The sequence below is a fragment of the Pholcus phalangioides genome, unplaced genomic scaffold (assembly GCF_987345545.1).
Source record: "Pholcus phalangioides strain wild (caught in Gottingen) unplaced genomic scaffold, Ppha-v1.0 ptg000015l_1, whole genome shotgun sequence".
In the NCBI taxonomy this organism is placed as follows: domain Eukaryota; kingdom Metazoa; phylum Arthropoda; class Arachnida; order Araneae; family Pholcidae; genus Pholcus; species Pholcus phalangioides.
In genome coordinates, this window is record NW_028301608.1 from 2,871,558 (window position 1) to 2,890,066 (window position 18,509).

The 18,509-nt window shown below is 37.5% G+C and overlaps 1 protein-coding gene across 2 annotated transcripts in view; it reads left to right on the forward strand.

The window, feature by feature from the left end:
- The first annotated feature begins 11 nt into the window (after positions 1-11).
- LOC149075246 (scm-like with four MBT domains protein 2) overlaps positions 12-18,509 on the forward strand; it is a 38,985-nt gene continuing 20,487 nt past the window's right edge. The window contains exons 1-10 of one of the 2 annotated variants that reach the window (XM_089242557.1): positions 12-127; positions 253-309; positions 3,276-3,346; positions 5,421-5,503; positions 9,565-9,805; positions 9,894-9,979; positions 10,086-10,178; positions 10,744-10,894; positions 11,035-11,132; positions 15,969-16,221. In XM_089242557.1, the coding sequence (XP_089098683.1) occupies positions 3,328-3,346; positions 5,421-5,503; positions 9,565-9,805; positions 9,894-9,979; positions 10,086-10,178; positions 10,744-10,894; positions 11,035-11,132; positions 15,969-16,221 (1,024 nt within the window). In that variant the 5' untranslated portion in view covers positions 12-127; positions 253-309; positions 3,276-3,327. The remainder of the gene's footprint in view (positions 128-252; positions 310-3,275; positions 3,347-5,420; positions 5,504-9,564; positions 9,806-9,893; positions 9,980-10,085; positions 10,179-10,743; positions 10,895-11,034; positions 11,133-15,968; positions 16,222-18,509) is intronic. The other variant, XM_089242558.1, reaches the window with a different exon arrangement.

The following is an 18,509-nucleotide window of genomic DNA, read 5'->3' on the forward strand; positions in this document are numbered from 1 at the left end:
CCCCCCCCCTTGTTTTCCACCTTCTTCCGTGTTGGTGTGCGGATTCTCTCTCTCCCTCCCCATCCCCTCATTTATGTGGTTTTCCTTTCTCGTTCAATTCAATACCCGTATTTAAATTTATTTGATGGTAAAATTTGGAGCGCTGTGTTTGTTTATTACTTCTTATACGATTCATTTATAAATGAAAAAATGCTTGTTAAAATAATCCCCATCCTGTGGTAATGATAATGCTTTTTATATTTATTATCATAGGATAATTAAAAGATTTTAGATTGGAACACGGGGGTGAGTGTCCGAAACGTGTCTGAGGTAAAATTTATTTGTTTATGAATTTAATTGTTTATTTTATCAAGTAATGGAAGAAAAATCCAGAGGAGGATTTTATTTAATTTTTTTTCTTAATTCTGAAATGTATTGTAATTCCCCTTCTTTTCTTTTATCGACCATGGCAATTTAATGCGAGTAAAAAAATGGTTTTGTTTTGCCAATTCGTTGCGAGTTGCAATTCAGTTTTAAAAATTTCGCTGTTGCTCAACGTGGTATGAATATAAATTCTTATTTGCGCTGTAAATGCTTATTGCTTTCGTTTCTTTAATCAATAAATAATTTATTCACATTTATGCAAATTTATATTTAGAACGTGTTTATTTTTGACCATTTTTCATCATTGGTAGGAAATGATAGTTGTATGATATCTTTTATTTTTGTATATTACCGGTGCACACCATTTTTTTTGTGCCTTTTGATATCAGTGGGTGATATAATTTTTAAGGTTGATTTGGGAGAGCTGTTAGCAGTCAGATAGGTATTTACGTGGGGGGGGGGGGGGGTGTTCGCGGGCTGCAGCGAATGGTGATAAGTTCGGAGGAGGAATGGGTAATCAAGAAAATTACTAGAATGTGAGAAGCATGTTAAAAAGTTTTATAGTGCACTAGCATTGAAAAACTAGGAGTCTGCAGCTGCCTGGAGAGCGAAGGGCTGTATTAGTGAGTGACTAAATGAGTCACTGCAAGCACATGAGAGATCAAAAGAGTGTCCAAGAGAGCAAAGAACCTGTCAGTGAGTGGCAATTGTCAGCAGTGACCTAGAGAGCGAAGGACAATTTCAGTGACCGACCAAAAGAGTGACCTAGAGTGTGTCTGAGCATGAGAATGACATTGACATCAAGGAACCAGGTCAGTGGAGTGATCATTCATTGTATAAGCATGGGAATGACCAAAAGAGTGACCTAGAGAGCAAAAGACTACATCAGTGAGCAACCAAAAAAGGGTGATCTAGAGAACGAGGGACAAAGTCAGTAAGTGACCGAAAAAGTGATCTAGGGAGATCTGAGTGTAAGAGTAACCTAGATATCAAGGGATCAGGTCAGTGAGTAGCCAATAAAGTGTACAATCATGCAAAAGGCCAATAGAGTAACCTAAAGAGTGAGCCAGTGTGTCACCTAGGGAGGAAAGGATTAGGTCAGTGAGCGACCAAAATGGTGATCAAGGAGTGTAGGAGCATGGGAGTTGACCTAGAGATCAAGGGACCAGGTTAGTGAGCAACCAAAACATTGTATGAACCATGTGAATGTCCAACAGAGTGACCTAGAGAGCGAGTGACCAGAACAGTGACCTATAATGCGTGCAAGCATGGTAGTGATCAACACAGTGTGTCATATTAGTGGCTGAAGTGTATTTATAGGGGTGGGTGAGGGCAAGAGGGTTGTATCGATCGCATTGCTGTGAATTTAAGTCAATAAAATTAGGTTTGAGTGGGTGAAAGGCTGTAAAATTTGTATAGCCCGTTGGTGGCAAAACAATAAATATGCCTCTGTTAGCAGTATTCTCTTTCAATGAAAGGGCTAATAGGGCTAGTGGCATGTTTACAGGGAGGGGGGGGGGGAGAGGGGAGGACAAAAATATATAAGGCCATTGTTGGCCTCGGGCAAAGTGATTTTTCTTAGGCCCTCACTGGCTGGACATGTCTGCCTGCCAATTTAGATGCTTAATATCCAAAATTTTAACCACATCTCGGTATCATGACACCCCCCCCCCCCATTTGCACTTTAGGCGCCCATGTGTTAAGACGGCACTGCAGGGTGGGAGTGGGGTTAGGGGACTGTATCTCAGGACAGCAAATCAAGTTCACAAGTACATCAAATTTGAAGAATGAGTGGTCAAGAAAATTATTAGGATAGGAGAAGAGCTGCAAAATTTGTGTATAGTCCATACAGTGGCCGGAAGCAGGATTTTTATTTTTTGCTGCCTGGGGCAAACATGATTTTGCCACCACCACCATTTTAAAATTCAATTATTTTATAATGGCGCTTTGTGTTCCCACCTAAAATTTGCTGCCCAGGCAGTTGTCCCCCTCTAGTTCCAGCCCTGGTTCACAGGCAGTAAGCCATAAATTTGTTTTGGCCTAGAGAGCAAGATTAAGTCAGTGAATGAACAAAAGAGTGCCCCAGACAGTGTGCAAGCAATTGAGTGACCAAAAGAAACTCCCAGGGCGTGTTTAAGCGTGTAGGCAGGGCACCCAGGATTAACCTTTGGAGGAGGCACAAAAGGCTTGGGGACACACAAAAATTTTCTTCCCGAGAAATTTTGAGTTATCACCTTTAAAAAACATTTAAATTGACAGAAATTGGTTAAAAAGCATATGAATAATACAGTCGAACCCCGATTTAATGAATTCTGCTATCTAACAAAATTTTTTCTGAAACTGGAGGGAAAAAAAAAGGTTTTTTTTAGTAAAAAAAATCCATTCAGAATGTGCGCAGGAAGGTTTCAGAAATCAATAACATCAATACCAAAAATCGTGCTGTCCACATGTTTAGTTTTCAGTTAAAAAATAGTTACTTTAAATTTTCGTTCTGTCTTGACAAGTAAAAAATGGTGGGTCATCTCAAGAGAAAACGTTTTTCGATTAACAAAAAAAAAAAAAAAAATTACAATTTCAACAGAATTACATTAAAAATGTTAGAAGTACCAACCTTCTACAATAAGTTGAAAGTTTCAAGAATTTTCCAGGTAGGACATGAAAAACATCACTTTGCCCAGGGGCCCATGATGCTCTCAATACGGCCTTGGGTGGGGAGGGGAGGATTGTTTCTCGTTTTTGCTAAACTTTCATATAAAATTTTCTCTCTTAGTCTTAAATAGTTGTCTTGAATTTTTAATTATTGGAATTTCTTTTTATGGTGTTGCTCAGAATATTTAGTGATGCATTCAGTTGGGAAAAAATTGATACGTGATCCTGATGATTAATGAATTTGTGAATTATTTTTTCCGTAGGTTTCTGAAGTTGTGGTAATCAATCTCTGCTAGAAGCCAAAGGTTTACAGCAATGGATCCTGATACAACTGGTGAGATATGAATTAGCCTATTATGCTTACAATAAAGTTACCTTTAAATTTTGTAATTTAAATGCGTATTATGCATCCTACACTATATATACAGTAGTGTGCAAATTAATTGAAACTACCATTTTCGGTCACTAATCCAAAATTGTAAAATACTATAAAAAAAAAAAGACCATTTTCAAAAAGTTCAAGACAAACAATTCACAGAAAGGAAAATTTATCGCTGGGAAAATTCACAGACAACCGCTTGATCCGAGTGAGTGAGCTAGCGATTGAGCAAGTAAGTGAACGAGTATGGCCCCCACAAGGGGTGGGCTGACAAGGCTCCAGCCCAGGGGCCCAGGAGGATTTTAATCATTTTTTTGTTTTTTCACGCTGTAAATTCATCATAAAAGGGGGCCCGTAAAAGATCCCAGCCTAGGGGCCCTGCTTCAGGATGTGGGGGCCATGTGAACGAGCAATGAGTAAAATGCAGATGTGCCAACGTTCCTCAATCCATGGTATGTGGTGATAGAATAGGTGGCCCGTAGGCAGACTCGATAAAATTCACCCGTTATATAACTGATATTGATAATTTTTCAGTGGGTTCAAATAACATACCTTCATACTTAGGTTCATCATGCATCATTGAGGTGAATGCAAGAAATTTTGATCCTAAATATGGGATATTGTTATATTTTGTGAAAAATTACAATTCACTGCTTTAAATCAACTTGCTAATTACTGATAAAATTGCAAAAGGGATGTGGAAATAAAGAGCTGCTACAAATCGCAGCAAACAAAAATTTATTTCAAGAAAAAATATTCAAATGATTTAATGACCATATTTCAGTCCAAGCTTCTCACTTTCTGTTTTTACTCTCGATATAATGTTCTTTAGGTCCTCTTCAGATTCTTCCATCAGAGTTGTGTCATCAGTATATCTAAAGTTGTTGATCACTCTACCTCCAATTTTAACACCGGTTTCCAATTCCTCTAAATCAGATGCTCTCATTATATATTCTCCATAGAGAATAAATAAACTTGGGGAAAGAATGCATCCTTGCCAAATTCTTTTTTTTCAATTCTAAACCATTCAGTTAAGTCATAGTTTGTTCTTACACTTGCCTCTTGGTGAATATATAGATTTCTGATCAAGCAGACGAGGTGATTAGGCACTCCCATTGTTCCAAGAATATCCCTAAACTTATCATGATCAACACAGTCAAAGGCCTTTGTATAATCAATGAAACAAAAATATAACTTCTTATGATGTACTTTGCTGCCTCCATTATCCATCTTATAGGTATTGGCAATTTGGTCTCTAGTTCCCCCTATTTTTTCTGAAACTTGCTTGCTCTACTCCTTGCCAATTCTATTTCTATAATGGTTTTGAGTCTTTTCTGATCACCTTTTAGTAGAATTTGCTGGCATGTGGTATTAGAGAGATTATTCACACCCATTCACAAAAAAAAAAGTGATCTTAGGGAATGCTCCAATTACAGAACATAGATCTTTTCCAGTCTTTGGGCCACTCTATTTTCTCCCAGATTTGTTGGCATAGTGATGCTAATGCATCAATAATATTTTCATCTACCTTTTTCAGAAACTCTGCTGGAATATCGTCAATACCTGGAGCTTTGCAATTCTTTAGTTGATTTGTTGCCCATCTGACTTTGTCCTTGTAACTGGTGGTTCATGATTTATTTCTATATTGCTATTTATTATCTTTCCATCTGATTTCTTATAAAGATTTCTGTGTATTCTTTTCATCTGTTTACAATGTCTTTTTCAGAGTTCAAGACATTTCCATTCTTGTCTTTTATGATACCGAAAGGTGGACTAAAATTGCCTGTGATTTCATTAATCCTCCTATAGAGGTCTCTTGTTCTCTAGTCTATTGTCTTCAATTTGTCTGCATTTTGAATGAAGAAAAGTCTCTTCAACTGTATATGGAAATAAATGCTTTATGATCAGATACTTTCCTATTGCTTTAAAAAAAATACTGAAATAATTTTGTTTTAATTCCCATTATCTGTTGTGGAATGTGACTGAATGTATTCCTTGTTGTTTTTAATCAATTATTTCATTTCTCTAGAAGGTTGTGATCCAGATTTTGTGTGGGATGATTATCTGGAGCATACAAATAGTCTTGCAGCTCCAGCTACTTCATTTCCTCATGTAAGTTACACAGACGTAAATCTTCTTTAAACTTTGTTTTTTTTGTTTCTAATTTTATTTTTATGTATTTGTGTGCAGTATATATTTTGTATAATATTAGACAAACATTTCTTTTATATAAATTATATGAAGGAAGAATGTAAATTCTCCGCTGTTCAGTGTGGATGGGAAAAAATTAAAAACCCCTGGTTAAAACAATTTCGTAGCGTCAGGGGCAGGGTTTTTCTGAAAGATGATTTTGAAGAATGGGGGGAAAAAATTACCTAAAGAACTGAAATGAATTTTTAAATAAAACTAGAAGTCAATTTTGTTTATTTATTGTGGGAGTAATTTATTTAAGATTGGACTATCTAACATATATGTGGGCTCTTCATGGAGAAAAACACACAGCATCCATTTTTGTATAGATTTGTATAATCATGGAAAAATTCAAAATAAGATTTGTATAAGCATGAGAGAAAACAAATGCACACACTAGAACTCTATCGACACATTATAAACATGCTTTATGACAACAGTTAAGGCAGTAATGGTGATAAGACCCTGAATGTTTACCGAATTTTTTAACTTCGGGTCTGTCTTTAGGATTCAATTTCAGTACAGAACTGAACTCGGTTCTTTGTGTAGCCCGTAGATCACCAATTTGATTATTGGGCGATTTTTTAAAAATTTTTTTTTTTTTTCCCTTCTTGTTATAAGTCTGCCTCTTATCAGTCTGAGTCTTGTGAACGTTTTCCTCTTGAAAGAAATGCCTTCCCATTGATAGCATTTCTTTGACCGGGGAAATCCTGCTCGACAAATTTGTATCTCTCGGGGGAGGATGGGTGTCGAGATCTCTGGTAGATAGGCTTTTCGTCATTGAGAATGATTCTCCTTGAAACATTTGATTTTTTGGAATTTGTGTTGAGACTTTCTTTCAATTTTTTCATTACGAATGGGATCCAGGCCAGGTTGGTGTTCTTGGCTCAATTCAGCACAACTCTACATGAGCATGAATGAACACCAGGGGTTCTGCCACAGGACTTATCCTGTTGCCGAGATCTCTTCCAGCCCAGTTTCGTGGCAGAGTCTGGAACAAAGTGTACCTAACAGTCTGAGTGTGTAGCTATAGAGTTGTGCCTGATATTTCAGTGCTGCCATCTATACTTCAATTTGTGAGTAAGTGCAATGATTGAATATTTGTAACGTTGTAGAGACCTGTTGCTCTCTGTGGCGAGACTTTTTGACAGGGAGATCGGCTTGCATTCGCGCCTTGAAATTGGGAACCATAAAAAACCAACTTCAGCCGACCACCACTGTGGTGCCGGTGGGACTCGAACCTGGATCCTCGCAATGAGATTCCATCACTGTGAGCACTTCTCTACATAAGCAACATTTTCTTCTTGTGAATAGTGACTCCACTTTCAGCGAACACCAATGAAGCCTGTTTTTGGATGCCAATTCCAATCACTGTTTGAAAGTTCAGTTGTGTTGTGGGTACAACATGTCACGTAAGGGTGAACTATTTTCATCCAACTCGACTTCCTGTTCAAAAGATCCTTTAGTCCACACCTGACCCGCACCAATTCCAGATAATAGTATGGGCTTACTCGTCAATTCTGGAATGCCAACAGCTTGTCTGTATACGTCCTCATGCAAAATGCATACTGCACTGCCCATGTCAACGAGTGCACCAACTGTTTATTTTTTAATTTTATCTGTTTAGTAGGAACCTTTCTGACTTTGGTACTGTCGCACATTGATATTCCCACAATTCTCTGATAAAGTGAGTGTCTGGCATTTCCTCTCTCTCTGTCGTTGTTGAACGATGTTGAGCTATAGTAGTTCTTAGGTAATTCGGGACATTGACATTCGGACATCTTCAAGTGGCCCACATTACCACATCGATAGCATCTTACTTGACTTTGTCTCTCGTTTTTTTTACAGTTTTTCTGTTTTCACGCGTCCATTTTTTTATATCTTCATCTTCCATTTCTTTGTTCGTGTCAAACTTGTCCTCGAAATTTCAGGATGTTGGTTTCGGGAATTTTTGTCATTCCCACTCACCAGCATGTGATGTCTTGACAGGTTTCTTAAAACTTTTGTAATCATCAAGAGCTTTTCCGACAGTTCAGTAGGAGAAACAAAGTTACTCCATTCATCTAAATAAGTCTCGGAAATCTATTGGGCTTCACCTTTTAATTTGATCCATGATGATCAAATCCCTTAACTGATCAAATGTTTTTAAAGTGGATGTCCAGCCATCAAAATATGCTCATAATTCATGATGAAAGTCTCGCCAAGTACTGGTCTGCTGCTTCTGATGTGAGACAAACAGCTGGACGAAACTTCTCACCCATCAATTTAAATCTTTTCATCAACAATTCTTTTACAAGGTCATAATTCTCCACATTCTCTTTGGGTTCTTGAGCAATCAATTGTGTTATCTCATAAGGTAGTAGTCCTAGAAGATGAGTGACCCATTTCTCCTTGGGTAGCAATACCCGGGAAGCTTGTTGCTCAAAGAGCACTATGTAGAGACTTATATCATCACTCGTATCGAACCTTTTGCATCAGATTTTGGAACCCGCTGCTTGGCTTGGACTTTTAACATTTTCAAACAGGGTCCTTCAATTTGATCAGGATTCTAAATCAATTTTCAGTTTCTCTATTTCCAGTCTCATACGCTGCTCTTCTACTACGTCTCTCCTCTGTTGCTCCTTGATTTCATCTTTCCTTCGCTGCTCTTCCATTGCATCTTTCCTCTTTTGCTCCTCTTTTCTATCACCTATGATAGTTTTCAGCAGCTCCTTGAAAACTCCTCATCATATTCTTTGCTTTCAGTAATGGCCTTCTTGAGATCTATGATTTTGAAATTAGAGGTAGTGACCAACTATAATTCACTCGCGATCACCTTTAAGTTCTCTTTGATACCCTGTGTCAAATAAGACATGGTGACCTCGTATAAAATGCTCAATTCATAAAGATATATACGGATGAGTTACAAAATAAATAAAGACAATAATATATGCATATACTTAAAATGCAATTGGGAACATCACCATAAAGGGAAACTCAAGTCAATTGCATGTAAATGACATTGCAATGTACTTTCGGTCAGAAACATTGTTTTTTCCACAGGCGTGAAACACGTATCGCAATTCACATTTATCACAGACATGCACTTGTCAAATTTGGACGACCCATGGTAAGGACGAAACTGATTGTGAAATCTTCAGCACGGTCTTGCGAACATGAAACCAATCACGAAATCTTCAGCACAGTTTCGTGAAGATGAAAGTGATCGTGAAATCTTCAGCGCAGTCTCGCGAAGACAAAAATGATTGTCAGGCTGACTCTCACGAAGACGAAACCTTCCTGCAATTGTCAAACCTCTGAGCCTGGGTGGCTCACATGAAACCTTCCCGCAATCGTAGAACCTTCGAGCCTGGGTGGCTTACATGAATCAACACGATTTGAAGACAAAACTTGAATCAGCATAATTCGCTTATAAACCTCGAATCGAGACGATTTAGAATCGCATCCAAATCCGACAAATTCAAATCGATCCCGGCCAAGCCCCCATTTTCTAATTCTAAACATTTATTACACACACAAAAAATACAAAACGATCACAGACAGACATAACATGGCCTTTCCCACCAACTTTTCCTGGCAAACTCACTGTTGCCAAAACTAATCTCTTCATCTTCATAATATTTATTTTCTTGCGTGCCATCTGCTGATAATAAAATGAACTATAAATAAAAATCCTACGTAGGGTATATGCATCTAGAGTGATATCTAATCAAGTCATTTGATGTTATGATCATGGAATTTGCAAATCATAGGGTTTTTTTTCCTTCACTAGAGTTATCAAATCAAAAATAAACTTTTTTCCCTTTCAAAAATAATATTTTTTAACCAATCCTTGATGTGTTTGAAATTTGTGATATTCAATATAGTATGTGTGTAAATTACTGGGATATTTTATACTTAATTTTTCATGAAAATTTTTATCTTTATTGATTTATTTCATTTTTTTCAATAAATGAGGTAATTTCATTTTTTGTTGTGGTTAGGTTGAATATAGTCTCATGAGCAGCTTCAAACTGGGCATGAATATGGAAGTTCTGAATGCAGAAGGAGATGGGTCTTATTGGGTCGCATCTGTTGTCATGATCTGTGGACCTTTGCTGACGTTGAGATTTTTAGGCTATGGTGAGGATAGATCAGCTGATTTTTGGTGCAATTTGAAGACTTCTGAATGCCATCCAGTTGGCTGGTGTGAGAAGAATGGCAAAATGTTGTACCCTCCAAAAGGTTACAAAGTCATAATTGATTCAGTTCATAAAAGTATCCTATCAAATGATTTTATATTGTTTTGACGACCAATAATTTACAATTTCAGGTGTGAGAGAACGCATACCTGATTTTAAAAGTTTGCTTGGCCCTGATGTTGCTGCAAATTCTGTTCCCGTATCTCTACTGGATGATGTAAGTTCCAATATCTTGTGCTGTGCATAATTCTTGAACTTCATGGTCGATTTCTCATGGCACAAACTGAATGAAACAATTTCTATTTTGTATGTTCCTTCTCTAGCCGGATTCTGATGTCACACCAGTTGAACAGATAAAAGAGGACATGATTGTTTCAGTACGGGATGAAAAAACCCAGTCTGAATGGCCTGCTAGAGTAAGGGTTCTCTGGGAAACTCATTTTTTGATTTTCCTATTATTTATTTTTAAAATGCATTGAATGACCATTCTTTGGAATGAGAAATAGGAATTTTATTGAATTGACATGTATCTCAGTCAATTTCAGGAAAATGATCCTGTAAATTAGGGGCTTCAAACCAGCGGTTCTGGCTGCATTTGCCCCAAACGTTTTGTATCTAGTATAAAACAAAAAATGTACAAAAGAATAACTTTCATATCTGAAAATTTCAGTTCAATGATTACAGTAGAACCAGTGATCTGACATAATTAGTTTGAGTTTCTATCTGTATATCAGATTGACTTTCCTGATAATTGAATGTGCATTAATTTAAAGGTACAGTATTTTATATATAACAGACATTTAGATATTGTATTTTTGAATGGCATATTATAAAGCAAAATTTGAGATCCCAGGTTTCTGAATGATTTTGTTCTGACGTAACAAGTTTGCAGTTCCTGTGTTTCATATTGTTGGAAGAAAATTATCTTATGCATTTTATCTCAAATGATTCTGATGTTGTGAACCTTTATCACTTATGAAGATAATCCAGAATGTTGGTGGCAGATTGCAACTGAGATATGTGGGAAATCCTTCAACTGATGAAGATGGCTTTTGGCTTTTCTATTTATCTGAAAAGATCCGACCCTTGAATCCAGAATCAAAGACTTTAACAAACTTCAATCCTCCTCCTGGTAAGGATTTTCCCCAGATACTAACAGAGTAAAATTTCTATATTGCCTCAATGTGTTTAATATAAATATGGGATTTTTTCAAATTTTGAACACATACACATAAATTATGTTTAACCAGAACTTTTTTCCTTCTTTTATAGGATCTAAAATTAATTTGTCTGAAAGTCAAAGGAACAAAATCCTTAATCAGAGTTTTGAAGAAGTGAAAATGTCACCCTTTCCTTCACGAATTCTAGAGGTATTCATATAAAAAAAATTTTAGACTTGTAGAAATGAATTATGTAAGTTTTTGTTTCATCCTCCTTGCAATATTGGTCAATAATTGGATATTTTGCTGTGATCTATTTCATTAATATAGATGGCAGCATCTAATAGACCTTATTCTGTGCTTTGTTTATAATGTTCAAGTGATTTAAGATTGCTGTCTGTTCTGCTTCTGTGTCTCGCTCTCTCAAACATTCGCAATCATGTAGTTAATGCGTTAACATCTATTCCTTTTCTGCTTCTTCCTTTATCATGTGATTGCGCAATCAGTTGGTATGTGGATTACGAGATGAAGGAACTCAACGGAAGTTATTGGCAGAGCCAAAATTGAATTTTGACGATGCTGTTGCCAAGTGCCTTGCAGCTGAAACTGAGTTTTCACAATCAAAACAAATTCATTCTCAGTTCTCAAGTTTCTAATTCAGGAACTTCTGATTTCATTGATCAAGTGAAGAGTAAAAAGAAATTTCATTCATTCATAATTCATAAATAAATTTAATTAATGAAACAAAAAAAAAATGTTTCAAAGGATGACTTTTCTAATAACAGTTACTTATGTTTTGGTTGTGGTGGACGACATGACCATTCTAATTGTCGTTTCAAATCAGCGACATGCAGGCACTGTGGCAAGAAAGGGCATATACGAACTGTATGCCGGGCCAAGAGTATTCAGAAAAATAAAGCATACACACATAATACACATGAAATTAAAACCGAAAATGAATATTCGAATTCTGTAGTTAACTTTTCTGGTTTCAAACAAGGTATCAAGGTTTTATTGAACAACCATGCATTAAAAATGGAGATTGATTCTGGATCTTATGCCGCCGCTGTGGTGGTAGAGTGGTTATAGTGACAGACTCGCGATGCGAGGATCCGGGTTCGAACCCCACAGTGGTGGTCGGCTGAAGTTGGTTTTCTGTGGTTCCCAACTTCAAGGCGCAAATGCGAGCCGATCTCCCTGTTAAAAAGTCTCGCCACAGAGAGCAACAGTCCTACAATGATAAAGCATTCAATCATAACACTTCACTCATAGTTTGAAAAACTGGTGGCAGATGGCAGCGCTACACATAACAAGCATTACAGAGAAACAAAAAACTTCACGTCAGGTTTCACTACACGTACACTCACATTCCCGCATGTACCGATTCGTTGGGGGTTCCGCGGGGGGTGGGAGGTGTAGCAGTAGTAGGTAGGGCCTCCAAAAAATGGCTCGGGGATCCATGATGTTCTTAAGTCAGCCACCTCGTTGGGCAATTTGCCTGTTGTGGCGTTGTATTTGTATTGTATTTGTATAAAGAAACTTTTGAAACTTTGTTTGGTTGCTGCAAATCTAAGATTAGAAACACTTTTGTGAAGTTGCGGGATTTTCAAGGAAATTTAATTTCACTTCTAAGTTCATGCAAAGTAGAAGTAAATTTGGGAACAAGAAAGTCAGATTACAACTGCTAATTTCAAAATGCAAATGCACAAATATTTTGAGTTTCTCATGGTTTGAGCCTTTGGTATTTTATTGGATGGAGTTAAAAAGATTGAGTCTAATCCTGTGAATTTTCCGTTATTCAAAAATACAGCGAGGTTTTCGATACTGGATTGGGTATATTTGCAGGACCTGTCATTTCTTTACCTCTTGATCCTCAATTTCCTGACTCAGAGCTAGGAATTTTCCACTTGAAATGAAACCAAAAATCGAGAGATTGCTTTTAAAAAACTTCAGGATGGAGTTATTAAACCTATTTAAAACCCAAAGTGGTCAACTCCTGTTCCCTTTATTAAACCTTCAGGTTACGTTAGCTTATGTGGGAATTATAAGGTAACTTTGAATAAGGCCATGAATGCTCACCCCTATCCAATTCCAGCTGTTAATCAGTTACTGTCCAACCTGAAGGGTGGAGGATATTACGCCAAAATAGATTTAGCTCAGGCTTACTTACAGCTTTGTGTACACGAAACATCAGTTGAGTCCCAGACAATCGTAACTCACAAGGGTGCTTTCAAAGCTAACAGATTGCAATATAGTGTTTGTTAATGTTGCTTCTGAAATTTTCCAAAATATGATCGAAAATTTGTTTTCAAATTTGGAAGGAGTAGTTCCATATTTTGATGACGTTTTGATCAGGCTAATTCTCTAGAGCAGTTAGCATCAAGATTAGAATGCATGCTAGACAAACTTAAAAATGTTGTTGAATTAAGTGCTAAAAGAGAAAAATGTCTTTTTGGAATCACTGAGGTTGAATTTTTATGGTACCGTATCGATGCTGCGGGTATTCACCCTTCCGATTCAAAAATTGAAGCAATACGTTCGACTCCCATTCCAAAAAACAAACAACAATTCCAGCAGCCATTTTTAGGACTGATAAATTTCTATAACAGTTTAACAGTTTTCTTAAGGATAAGACATTTGTTGCAGAAGTGTTGCATAGATTACTGGATCAAAATGTACCATTCAAATGGTCAAAGATCCATGATGATGCCTTCAATTCTCTGAAGGAATTGTTAAGTTCAGATTGTGTGTTAGTACCTTTCGATGAAAAGCTTCCCATTGTGTTGGCATGCGATGCTTCACCTTTTGGAGTTGTTGCGGTTTAGAGTCACATACTTCCTGATGGTTCAGAAGCACCAATAGCACATATGCCTTGAGAACTCAACTACTACAGAACTGAACTATGCTCAAATCGACAAGGAAACTTTCGGTATAGTATTTGGAGTAAAAAAGTTTCATCATTTTCTGTATGGTCATTCATTCACTATAGTTACTGGCCACCAACCTCTGTTGGGAATTTTCAATAAAAATAAGCCTACAAAAGAGATTTAATCTCAGTGAATGTGTGTGTGCGCTAAGGTGGAGTTTACTTCTAAACGTGTATGATTTTTCGTTAATTCATAAGCCGGGAAAGAAAATTAGTAATGCAGATTACCAAATGCAAAAACTCCTGAATCTATGGTCACATCTCCATTAGAAGTACTATTCATAGAAGAATTAGAAAATCCACCACTTCATACTGTGGATATCTCAAAAATGACTATTAGAGATCCAATACTTTCTAGAGTGTTGAATTGGGTACTGAAAGGTTAGCCTGTTGAGATGAAAAATTGGCAGTTCCAAACTTATTTCATAAAAAGGAATGAACTATTAGTGCATAAGAATTGTTTATTGTGGGGAAATAGAGTAATTATACCAGTGCCAGGTCGATCTTGAGTTTTAAATGAATTGCATGTCACGCATCAAACGCATGAATGCTCTTGCAAGATCATTTGTATGGTAGCCAGTCATAGATGCTGATATTGAGAACTATGTAAGATGATATACGAACTGTCAACGGGCAAGGCATGCACCTACCAAAGTTCCAATCCATCTGTGGGAAATAACAACCAAGCCTTAGTTCCGAGTTCACATAGATTTTGCTGGACCATTTCAAGGACAAAACTTCCAGATTCTGATTGACTCTTACTCCAAGTGGACTGAAATACGGCAAATGACAACTACTGCCACCAAAACCATTGATGGTCTGCATGAAATTTTTGCTACTCATGGTTTGCCAGATGTTGTAGTTTCCGATAATGGACCTCTGTTCACATCTAATGATTTTCGCTGTTTCCTAGAAAGCAATGGTATTCGTCAAGCACTGGATGCTCCTTACAGACCATGTGCAAATGGTCAAGCAGAGAGAACTGTCCGGTCAGTGAAGGACTCTCTAAAATGCATTGTGTTTCAGGTTCCTGGAGAAAGTCTTTCCAATTTCCTACTTCATCAACACATCACACCATCTTCAGTAACAACAGGCCAGTCCAGCTGAGCTGCTGATGAAAAGGAGGCTGACTACCGTACTGGACCATCTTCATCCACATTTGGTGGGTGATAGAAGGTGGAAACAGGAGATGCAGCTACAGAGCAAAAACAATGAAAAGTGAGACAATTTGATGCCAAAATGTTGTCTACATCAGAATTACAGCCAGGGTGCATCCTGGATTCCGGCTACTGTTGTGAAACCAACTGGACCAGTGTCATACAAAGCCATCACCGATAACGGAGATGTTATCCAACGTCATGCTGACCAAATGATGAACCGTTATCCTACAGATCCTACAAGTTCAGAGATTTCCGGATCGAGCCCAATTCCTGAAGATGAGTCAACTAGTGCAGAACCTTCAAGTTCAACGATTGCAAACAAGCAGATACCAAACGATAACGGAACTGTGGCAACAAAGACTCTGAGACCAAAACAAACAATCATTCGCTCAAAACATCTGGGAATTGACTACTTTCCTAACTAAAAAGGGAGGGGTGCTGTGATTTATTTCGTTAATATAGATGGCAGCATCTAATAGACCTCATTCTGTGCTTTGCTTATAATGTCCAAGTGATTTAAGATTTCTGTCTGTTCTGCATCTGTGTCTCTCGCTTTCTCAATCATTCGCAATCATGTAGTTAATGCGTTAACATCTATTTCTTTCGTGCTTCTTCCTTTATCATATGTGCATGCGTATTAAATGTAATAATTCAAAGAGTTCACTTCATATTCTATCGTCTTCCATTCGGACAAATGTTTCAGCGAGTATGAAACATGAAATATTTCTTCAGTTTACTTGACATAATCTTGTATAATGATACCTCTTTATAAGGATAATTGTGCCAGTATAACATTACTATTTGGTCTCTCACTATATACGTCTTAATTTTATAGTATTTTTTTTGCTTTTTATTCAGAATCATGTTTCAGAATATCATAACAATTCAAAAATCATATTTGAACTCATATTGAAACTGCAAGCTGATTTTATTCCATTTTGTTTTTATATATTCTTTTAGCCTCAGCTGTCAATCAAAGAACATAGTTTTAAAAGGGGGATGAAGCTGGAAGTTTTGAACCCGTTGACCCTCTTAGACATACGAGCTGCTACAGTCACCAGAGTTCTCAACTCAAAATTTTTTATCGTGGATGTTGATCGGGATGAGCGAGACAATAATTCATATCCAAGCACTTGCTGTCATTCAGGGACACAAACAATATTTCCTTGTAATTGGGCAAAAGAAAATGGTCTCGTGGTTTTAGGTCCCAATGGTGAATCCTTTTACTTTGTTTTGCCATAAGTATTTCAATTTATTTTTCATTCGCTGATCAAATAAATTTGTTTCTCTGTTAACCCTTTATCTACTGACTATACTTTAAAGTACCAGATTGGATAATTTATTATGTACCAACTAGTTTTTGAAAAACCAAAATTTTTTGTCTTTAATTAGAACTAAAATAACCTGCCAAATAATTTTCGTGGTAATTATTTATTATTATGATTATATTAACATCTTTATTATCATTTTCACTTATTTTTTCATACTGTCGTATATAAAGGGTTAGTTTACAAATGTTAATAAAGTCAATGCTCATTATCATGACTATGTGACTGTTTCATTACAACGATCTATATGGTCAGTCCCAAATTTCTTCCGGTTCATTAAATATAATGACTTGTTTAGACCATTCAATCCAATATAACATCCGAACTCGACTCTGTCATGCTTTTCATTTTTTTTGCAAAGAAATTAATAAAAAGTTTGTCGGTGTCCTTTATTGTATTGGATTTTGGATATTTAAGAATATTCTGCTTGTAATGATGAGACATCAATGGGATGCCTAATAAATACCAGTGTGTGACTGACCCCTTCCATTTCTCGAGATCAGAGTTTCTCAGAATCTGAGTTAAAGAGAAAGGATATTGAAAGTTCTGACCATGACATGCCATTCAATATGCATTCATAATGAATTATTTCTCTTTTTATAAGGGAGGAAATGCACACAAGTGAACTTATATTGTCGGGCTGAAAATTAGCTCAACATGATACTCTTGGACCGTAAATTGTATGTGCATGCAGTTAACTATTAGTTTGATTTTTATTTTCAGACTCGACGATAAAGTAGTTTCATTGTAATTACTTACATCGCTATAAATTGAAGAGCCAAAAAAACTGGTACAGGCATGTGTATGCAAATAAAGAGATATGGAACCAATCAGAGTACGGTGCTGTGGTTGGCAACGCCTATATAACACAACAAGTGTCTGGCTTAGTTGTTAGATCGGTTACTGCTGCTACAATGGCAGGTTATCGAGATTTAAGTGAGTTTGAACGTGGTGTTATAGTCGGTGCACGAGAGATGGGACATAGCATCTCCGAGGTAGCGATGAAATTTGGATTTTCACGTACGACCATTTCACGAGTGTACCGTGAATATCAGGAATCCGGTAAAAAATTAAATCTACGACATCGCTGCGGCCGAAAAAATATCATGCAAGAACGGGACTAACGACGACTGACGAGAATCATTAAACGTGACAGAAGCGCAACCCTTCTGCAAATTTATGCAGATTTCAATGCTGGGCCATCAACAAGTGTCAGCGTGCGAACCATTCAACGAAACATCATCAATATGGGCTTTCGGATCCGAAGGCCCACTCGTGTACCCTTGATGACTGTACGACACAAAGCTTTACGCCTCGCCTGGGCCCGACAACACAGACATTGGACTGTTGAGGACTGGAAACACGTTGCCTGGTCTGACGAGTCTCGGTTCCAATTGCTTCGAGCTGATGGATGTGTACGGGTATGGAGACAACCTCATGAATCCATGGACCCTACATGTCAACAGGGGACTGTTCAAGCTGGTGGAGGCTCTGTGATGATGGCATGGGGCGTGTGTGTGATATAGGTCCCCTGATACGTCTAGATACGACTCTGACAGGTACGTAAGCATCCTGTCTGATCACCTGCACCCATTCATGTCCATTGTGCATTCCGACGGACTTGGACAATTTCAGCAGAACAATGCGACTACCCACACGTCCAGAATTGCTACAAAGTGGCTCCAGGAACACTCTTCTGACTTTAGACGCTTCCGCTGGCCATCTAAATCCCCAGACATGAACATTATTGAACATATCTGAGATGCCTTGCAGTGTGCTGTTCAGAAGAGATCTCCACCCCCCCTACTCCTACGGATTCATGAACAGCCCTGCAGGATTCATGGTGTCAATTACCTCCAGCACTACTTCAGACATTAGTCGAATCCATGCCACGTCGTGTTGAGGCACTTCTGCTGGCTCGCGGGGGCCCTACACGATATTAGGCAGGTGGACCAGTTTTTTTGGCTCTTCAGTGTAAAATGAGTAATGTAATTTTTTCCCCTGTCCAAATAAACAATTCTATTAGTTGTCTCTAGATGTTGCTTTTCTTATCGAATTTCTGATATAATTACCTCCCAATATAATGCCCGGTCAGGACCATATGATGGGGATCACTATAACAAGCATCAACTGTATAAATATGTAGTAATTTATTTGCCTTGTATGGTGAGGC